Raw genomic sequence first — 9,700 nt, 5'->3', positions numbered from 1 at the left:
CAATCTATTGTTTGCCCCTGACCAGCTTTTCCAGTATTCTCCAGCGATGTGATCGAAATATATATGCTAGATGTATTTTTAAGTGCGATTAATTTTTAGGCTTGACGATCTTTGCTGCGATATTTCGTTATCTCCCTCCTATTGCTCTGTCTTCTTCCTCTGCCCATAACCTAATTCTATTACTAGCCTAATTCATAGACTAATTAGTGACCATAGACTTTAGGAATTGGATTACTAATGAAAATTGGCTTAATATTATCAGTTAAAGGCAGAACATCTTCCACCGTATTTTTTTAAAAATCCATTGTAAGCTCTAAGGATCAGTCTTGTTCCACACGTTTACCTGCATGTTATAAATGAAAAAACGAAGCTGTGTGGGCACAAAGCTCAACGTAGATCCAATAAGAAAAAAACTACGAAAAGAAAACACAATTATAGTAAATAAATCATTTATTTCCATTCGTATTAAATAAAATCTCAACGCCTTAAACGCGACTAGAATAGGCACAAATTCAAGAACGTAGATTACACAAAACAAAATCATTAGACACTAAGAGTTGTAACTGAGAAATTTATTACACTATTAGATACTACATTTCCTTCGAAAAGAAAATCCTACATCACTTTTGCAAATGGCTAAAAAGGCTTATACATATAAAGCAAATTAATAGGATGAAAATGAAATTGCCAAACCATCAACATTTAATCCTATTCAAAAACACAAAGCTTTAAAAAATGAAAAGAAAAAAAGGGACATAGGCACGACCTTTCGAGGTCCATTCCTTGAAATAAAAAAAAAAAATCGAGAACAGAAGAATTAGGATAAATTTTGCATGGATATCCACTTCTTTTTTTTTCCAAAACACACAATACGGTTCGTTTTTGTTTTGTAGGTACCTATGTATTATTGCGATCTCACTCCAGAATTGAAGTTAGGTCAATCCTAATGAAATATACTTAAATATCATGAAAATATAATACTTTAGTAACAAATTATGTAAACTGCAACAAAAAACTAAGAAAAGCAGGCCGTTCAGAACGTGTTGTATTAAATACCTAACCAAATCAAAATCTATATATCAAATGTTTAATTAAAATATACCTATACTGTAGTTTATCTCACTGTGCCTAAGCTAATTATCTCCGAATGCAGACAGACTCAGATCTAACTTCTTGAGTGGGGTCGCTTTAATACATACGTGCCGTTTTGTTTTTTATTTAAATAAAGGAAGGATACAGCTTCGTAACCAAGTGACTCGTCTATACAAGTACAACCGTTATTATGCTCAAAATTAAGCAAAATGAATCTCTGTATATAATGACATGATCAGACACTTGCTTGAGGGAGGAGGGGTAGTCCCTCAGTGTCGTGACTCTTGATTTCTCCAAACAGCTTCAACTCGTCTATTTTTGATATTTTTCGCAAAATGCGCTCGTCCTCCCCCAAACCCGGATGAAGATCTGCGCAAGTGCCCATTATCACATAATTTATTGTTTAAAAAATATTTAAAAAATAACATTAATGCAGCTGCCACAAGAAATCGTGATAAGAGAAATTACCTAACACACTAAAAAATTAGACTACTTTTGCATAGCCATTAATAAACGTCAGCTACTTTACGTAAACCGAGTTACTAAATAATAACTGACTTTATTCCAGATTAGTTTCGTCATTTTGATTAATAACTATTAGCCACCCCTACCTTTTGTCAACCTTAAGATCGGTTACATTATTCTCACGATCAGCGAGAAATTGTTGTATGAAACTTAAAAAAGTGGTGTTTCCCAAAAAACAGCTCTAGCTTTTTACAGAACCGTTAATTGGAGGGGGGGATTTCACGTGCCCCTACTCTTTGAAAAACCCTTTTTCAGTATATTTACTAAACAAATTTTTTTTTGTATTTTCATTGAAAAGATCGAAAAAAAAAATTTGAAAAAATACCCTTTGCCCCCACCCTTTAGTTTCTGTGGATTTACGTCACTGAATGGGTTATATGTCTTGTAGGGATGTTTTGTCCAAAGAGGAATAGAAAGTAAAAAAAAACCTTGATAACTAAAATAAAACTTTCGCATGAAGAAAGTTAAAAAAATACATGAGTCAAGGGATTAAAAACCTTTTCACTGGGGCACCTTTTGATGTAGTGATGCATGAAAGCATTAAATAGCACAAACTAGCACCATCATATAGTAAAACTTCTTTTTTTCTCAATGGCAATATAAACAATTTGGCGTCGCATAATGATAAACACCAGCCATTTTAACCAGTAGTGCTTTAGCTGTTATTTAAAAAAGGAAGAAGAGACTTTCAGAGTCCGCCAACTCATATGAGGATTTTTTCCATCCAGTAAGTAGCATAAGGGTATGAAAGAATTCATGACAAAGGTGTAGGAAGATAATTCTCTGAACTTCAGAGGCAGAGTCATACTTGTGTTGCCAGCCCCAATATAGAAGGTTACTGGATAACAACGACCTTCAGCCTTTTGGGTGCCAAAGGCTGGATGTTAAGAGCAAGACAAGCATGAGTGAATTTGGAATTTTTTTCACATAAATGCATTTCTGTGTGAATTCTGAAGCTACTCATGGCAAGTGGAACTTACTACAGCTAGAGTCGAGTTTACCGAAGGACATGACTTCACCAAGGATTATGTCATGTCCAACTCTTGTTTTTTGTGTCTAAAAACTATCATGTACAGATAAGAAATCCTCTCGATTCAAAGATGGTAAAAGCTAATCTCACATGGTAACTAAAATAGTAACTATGTCACATGATAACTGAAGTTAAACATGATGTTTTGATCAAGACGAATTTTTACGAAAAGTCTCCAAACTGCAAGGGACCAATAAAATATCCTCTCATGCTCCAAAGGAGTTTCAGAGCATGAATTGATCCCTACCGCCTAAGATCGATTTTGCTTGGGATGGAATGATTGCTAGGGTTCCAGAAAGCACCATGAAAGTGATTGCACTAAGTGGGATGAAAAGGAGTCCAAAAATAAAGAGGAAGAAAAATAAAGCAGAAATCTAGAGAAGGAAAATAGAACAAAGATAATGGCAGAGAAGGGAACCACCTTACAACTTGGAAAGATATGGTTCAAAAGAAGTCAATTACAAAGGAGAAGACGAGAGTAGAAGAAACACTCAAGAAGCTAATGAGAAGCCATAAATTCTGAAGACTATGTAGTAATATGACCGCAATTCCTTAAAATGGACAAAGAAGAAAAGGGAGAAGGAGAGTCAAGGAGTGAAAGTTGTCACTGAATAGTGTAATTCAAGTGTTAAGACACACAAAATCTGGAATACATTAACACTGTAAATTTGGGGGTTGTTTATCTTGTGTTTCCAAGAAAGACGACAAGACAGACTTAATCTTTCTATATTCAACGACTAAGCATATAGCAACTAAAACAGTAAACATAAAGTCAGAAATAAAAATGTCCAATAATCTCACCGTGAGAATTTCCAAATGGGAAGGATGGATATGACCCTCGTGAGTTAAGAAAAAAATTCCAGATTTTTTTTTTAAAGGGACATCAAGGAGGGAAATCAGCAGTCTTACAACATCCCCAATATCAAAATTCTTACCCCCCCCCTCCTCGTCTAGAGCTAAGTCTGCCCCCGTAAGGTAAAATATGATTAATGGAAATTCAAGGTTAAATTCACACTTACGGGTGTCTTTTCGACAGGCCCCACTGATCACTAATAAAAACTTACAACTGAAAGAGGGTAGAAATATTTCAGAAAATAGAATTTCTGTTGACATTATAATACTATTTTCCAATACATATAATAGATACACATGAAAGAGGATTAGCAATTGGAGTTAATAAAGCTAGACGGGTATGTAAAAAAGCTATCGTAAAATGAATATAAAAACGGGCCTATAAAAATACTGGTACGAGAACTAGTCTACGCGGCATCAATTGAGATGTTTTGCGCCATTAATCTGAATAATCACCAAGGTCATCTTCCCAATCTTCAGGTGCTTCAGGACTTACGACGATGACTAGTGTATTCTATATAAAAAAAGAAGAAAACATATAGTGAATAACTGAATAATTCAGCTCCGTGTCTTAAATGAGCATTCCAATTTTTGCCACCACAGAAAAAAAATTTCTTGCATTGGTAAACTTGGCAGCAGAAACAGAATAGTTCAGCCATCCGTAACAAACATTTGTATGTAAAAATTTGAGCAATTACATCTTCAAATTGCTAGGAAGTAAGAGAAACTGTTTCGAATTCTGTATTCTTATTGAGGATACATATAGTAGCAAAAATACTTAGCACTTTCACAGACATCACCAATCAATGTCACAGGACTGATAGCCATACACTCTACCCAACGCAAAATCTGTCTTAAATTTGTGTAGGGAATGTACTTCGATATTGGACGGCCGAATGTTTTTTTTTTCTATGTTATGAAGAAACAGACAAAACATAGGGAAAAGTAAAAAACAAGGCCAAAAACAAACATTTGTTCATTTAGTGTCCAAAAATTTTGGCTTTCGTTCATATTTTATTATATGTTTCATTTTGTCACATTTTCTTCAAGACCCACAGATACTGAAAAAAAAAAGTTTTTGCAAAAACACTGCAGTTGAAACCGAAGGCAATATGAAAGAAGAATCCATAAGCCCTCTTTATTGTTCTCCAAGACAAATCGAAGCGTAAAAGAGAAAACTCCCCCCGTCTTTTCTCGGCACAAAATTCAAAGTCTTGTCCCCGTTCCTCGATAAAATATACCTGAACGTTTCAATTCAATCCCTTGCGATAAGACAAAAGAGGGCGAACTTACGAAACTTTACCAATTGAAATACTTATACGAATAGAGATTTGTGTACTTATATCAGAGATGGAGTAACTGTTTTTATAAAATTATATTGGTTTATATTATTCGATAAACATTTGGTTTTGTTGATAAAAATTCGTGCTTTCACTTATTTTATTAGACTTGACGTCAGGGGCAAATCTCCAGCATTTTCATTGGGATGGGGGGCAAGAGGAGTTCAAATCCTGATAGCAAAGGGGCTTGGGATGCATAATTTTTTTCAAATTATTCGGAGGGGCAACTGCCCCCTTCCACCACCCCCTCCCCCCCAAATGACACCCAACTTGACATTAATATAGAAGTTGATTAAAAAATTGAGGTTAATTTAGCATTTATATACGAATGATCACAGTTAACTGAGAAGGATTTATTGAGTGCATATGAGTTAGCAGCACTAACTGTAACCTATTAAAGGTCAAACAGCAGCCCATGGCTCTCTCCCAAACTTTAGACAAGTTTTTAAAAAAGCCTAAAGAAAAAAAGTAGTCATTTGAAGCTAGTTGAGGCACATCAACTGTTACTTAGATTTATCTCAATAATCAAAGCTCATTGTGAAAAAGTTTGTGCAAGTTTGCATGAGCTCAAAACTCCTTAAAATGGCAGTAGATCAAAATGAAAAGTACGGCATCGGAATCATCACGGTTAAAAATTCTTGACTGGAGGTTTATAGAGCCGTTCCCTCTGTTTGAAAACTTAAGAAAGCTATATTTGAGCCTCTATATGCTATATGACGTACAACTATGTGGCAGGGCATCATGCTAAAACGTGTACATATACAATAAATAATTTCAAAATCATATCTTTAAAGACGATAGTTTCAAAAAACATAGCTATCATTGGCACTTTACTACAGCTAAAAAAACAAGAGCTAAGAGCTCATATGGCACTTGTGACGAGGTCGGAAGAGCCGAGAGCTCATATGGTACGAGGTCGGAAGAGCCAAGAGCTCATTTGGACGAGGTCGGAAGAGCCAAGAGCCAAGAGCTCATTTGGCACTTGTGAGAAGGTCAGAACCTAAAGTTAAACTTTATAGCACAAGATCCTTCTAAATATCAAATTTCATTAAGATCTGGTCACCCTTTCGTAAGTTACAAATACCTCAATTTTCAAAATTACCTCCCCCCTCCCAATTCCACCAAAGAGAGCAGATCCGGTCCAGTTATGTCAGTCACGCATCTTAGACAGGTTTCTATTCTTCCCATCCAGTTTCATCCTGATCTCACCGCTTTAAGTATTTTCTAAGATTTCCGGTCCCCCCAACTGCCCCCCCCCAATTACGTTTGATCCGGTTGAGATTTAAAATAAGATATCAGAGTTACGAGGTCCTTCTAAATATGAAGTTTCATGAAGATCCGATCACTCCTTCGTAAGTTAAAAATACGTTATTTTTCTTATTTTTCAGAATTACCCCCCCCCCCCCGCAATTGAGCGGATCCGTTCCAATTATGTAAATTACGTATGCAAGACTTTTGCTTATTTTTCCAACCAAGTTTCATCCCAATCCTTCCAATCTAAGGGTTTCCCATCATTTTAGGTCTCCCCACCCCAAACTTCCCCCAATGTCACCAGATCCGGTCAGGATTTAAAATAAGAGCTTTGAGCCACGATATCCTTCTAAAAATCAAATTTCATGGAGATCCAATCACCCATTCGTAAGTTAAAAATACCTCATTTTTTCTAATTTTTCAGAATTAACCCCCCCCCCCAACTACCCAAAAGAGAGCGGATCCGTTCCGTTTATGTCAATCATCTATCTAGGACTTGTGTTTATTTTTCCCACCATGTTTCATCCCGATCCCTCCACTCTAAGTGTTTTCCAAGTTTTAGGTTTCCCCCTCCCAACTCCCCGCCCCCATCACCAGATCCGGTCGGGATTTAAAATAAGAGCTCTAAGACACGATATCCTTCTAAACATCAAATTTCATTGAGATCCGATCACCCGTTCGTAAGTTGAAAATACCTCATTTTTCTAATTTTTAAGACTTACTCCCCCCCCCCCTCCCAACTACCCCAAAGAGAGCAAATAAGTTCCGATTATACCAATCATGTATCTGGGACTTGCGCTTATTTTTCCCATCAAGTTTCATCCCGATCCCTCTACTCTAAGTGTTTTCCAAGATTTTAGGTTTCCCCCCTCCAACTCCCCCCAATGTCATCAGACCCAGTCGGGATTTAAAATAAGAGCTCTGAGACACAATATCATTCCAAACATCAAATTTCATTAAGATCCAATCACCCGCTCATAAGTTAAAAATACTTCATTTTTTCTATTTTTCCGAATTTACTGGCCCCTTCTCCCCCCCCCAGATGGTCAAATCGGGAAAACGACTATTTCTAATTTAATCTGGTCTGGTCCCTGATACGCTTGCCAAATTTCATCGTCCTAGCTTACCTGGAAGTGCCTAAAGTAGCAAAACCGGGACTTTAGGTTTTCCCCCTCCAACTCCCCCCAATGTCATCAGATCCGGTCGGGATTAAAAATAAGAGCTCTAAGACACAATATCATTCCAAACATCAAATTTCATTAAGATCCAAATACCCGCTGATAAGTTAAAAATACTTCATTTTTTCTATTTTTTGCGAATTAACCGGGCCCCCACTCCCCCCCAGATGGTCAAATCGGGAAAACGACTATTTCTAATTTAATCTGGTCCGGTCCCTGATACGCTTGCCAAATTTCATCGTCCTAGCTTACCTGGAAGTGCCTAAAGTAGCAAAACCGGGACCGACAGACCGACAGACAGACCGACAGACCGACAGACAGACCGACAGAATTGGCGACTGCTATATGTCACTTGGTTAATACCAAGTGCCATAAAAAGCAAATGGCTTTTCCTGTGTTAAATTTGTTAGTACAAACAATGCGTGTAAAGCTAACAACAAGATCAAAGAGCTCATATTGCACTTGTGATCGGAATAGCCAAGAGCCTTCAGCCGCCTAGATGGTCGAATCGGGGAAAACGACTGCTATCAAGTCAATTTGTGCAGGTCCCTGACATGCCTACCATTTTTCATCGTCATAGCACGTCCAGAATCACCAAACTCGCCAAAGCACAAGAACCCCCTCCTCCAAACTCCCCCAAAGAGAGGATCTGGTCCGGTTATGTCACATGCATCTAGAGCTTGTGCTTGTTCTCGAACTCGCCAAAGCCCTAGAAATCCCCCCAACTCCACCAAAGAGACTGGATCTGGTCCAGTTATGTCAACAAAGTATCTAGAACTTATGCTTATTCTCCCATCAAGTTTCATCCCAATCTCTCCACTCTAAGCGTTTTCCAAGATTTCCGTTTCCCCCCTCCACCCCCAATGTATCCGGATCCGATCCTAATTGAAACTGGAGCATCTGAGACATGACATCTTTCTACATATCAAGTTTCATTAAAATTCGAACCCATTCGTGAGATAAACATACCTTATTTTTCATGATTTCCCTCCCTCAAGCCCCCCTCTCAGATGGCCAAATCAGGAAAACGACTGTTATCAAGCCAATTTCTGAAGCTCCCTGACACGCCTACCAATTTTCATCGTCCCTACACGTGCAGAAGCACCAAATTCGCCATCTTCCTACCAAGTTTGATCCCAATCCCTCCACTCTAAGCGTTTTCCAAGATTTCCGGTTTCCCCCTCCAACTCCCCCCAATTTCACCGGACCCGGTCGGGATTTAAAATAAGAGCTCTGAGAAACATGGTCCTTGTAAATATCAAATTTCATTAAGATCCGATAACCCGTTCGTAAGTTAAAAATACCTCGTTTTTTCTAATTTTTCCTTATCAACCGTCCTTCCACTCCCCCCACCCAGATGGTCGACTCGAGGAAGCGACTATTTCTAATTTAATTTAGTCCGGTCCCTGATACGCCTGCCAACTTTCATCGTCATAGCTTATCTGGAAGTGCCCGAACTTGCAAAACCGAGACCGACAGACAGACATAAATGGCAATTGCTATATGTCATTTGGTAAATACCAAGTGCCATAATAACTGTCAACATATTTATTCATTTGAGTCTTGATAAAATTACATATAATGGTAGATAACTTCGAAGACCACACTGCCTTTCCATGACGAAAGTAAAACAGTTCAAAATAGGGATGATACCTTTTTATTGACAGTGAAATATAAAATTATTTAACTGGATATTTCGAACACATATACAGTGTTCATCATCAGCAGTAAAACTCTATCATCAGCAGTTTTACTGCTGATGATGAACACTGTATATGTGTTCGAAATATCCAGTTAAATAATTTTATATTTCACTGTCAATAAAAAGATATCATCCCTATTTTGAACTGTTTTACTTACATATAATGGTGTATAATTTTGCACTAATCATTATGGAGGAGGATCAGAGGATTTTTGTGTAGGTAGGGGAGACGTACTTTTATTCTCAAAAACATTACTTTTATGCCAAAATTTTTTATTCCTCGGTAAAGCTTAAGATATTTAAAGAAGATTTGCGAGGGGGCAGAGCCGTCCCTAGGGCTGGTAGCACCTGGAGAAAAATTAATTACAGCACCCCCCCCCCCTCCTGACTCAAATATAAACAAAGAAGGCCGAAGCAAAGTGAAGATCACATCGAAGTAGGCAATTTCCAAGTCGCAGCCCCTTCCAAGCTACGGCGCCCGCGGCAACTGCCCCCCCCCCTAAGTAACAGATCTGGGGAGGGGGATTACATTTCATGATGAAAGCTTGCATTCAGAAATCCACGGGCACAAAGATGGAGAGGTGGAGGGGGCATCGTAAGCAACGCCGCAAAAATCCTTAGCTGTGGGGAGAGAGGGTGGCAAGTGCTACTAGGACACTTGTTTTCATTCAGATTTAAATGGTAATATTTTTCATTTTCCAGTTTACATACATCATTTATGTATACTTGT

General features: G+C 37.9%; 1 protein-coding gene across 2 annotated transcripts in view; it reads right to left on the bottom strand.

Annotated features, from left to right (window-relative positions):
* Positions 1-432: 432 nt before the first annotated feature.
* The window catches only part of LOC136032053 (leucine-rich repeat-containing protein 20-like), a 28,987-nt gene continuing 19,719 nt past the window's right edge, over positions 433-9,700 (bottom strand). For both annotated transcript variants that reach the window (XM_065712158.1, XM_065712159.1), the window contains exon 5: positions 433-4,013. In XM_065712158.1, coding sequence (XP_065568230.1) covers positions 3,939-4,013 — 75 coding nt within the window. In that variant the 3' untranslated portion in view covers positions 433-3,938. The remainder of the gene's footprint in view (positions 4,014-9,700) is intronic.

This window comes from Artemia franciscana, chromosome 10, assembly GCF_032884065.1.
Source record: "Artemia franciscana chromosome 10, ASM3288406v1, whole genome shotgun sequence".
Classification (NCBI taxonomy): Eukaryota; Metazoa; Arthropoda; class Branchiopoda; order Anostraca; family Artemiidae; genus Artemia; species Artemia franciscana.
The sequence above is the reverse complement of the archived record's forward strand: the minus strand, read 5'-3'. Positions and strand labels throughout refer to the sequence as shown.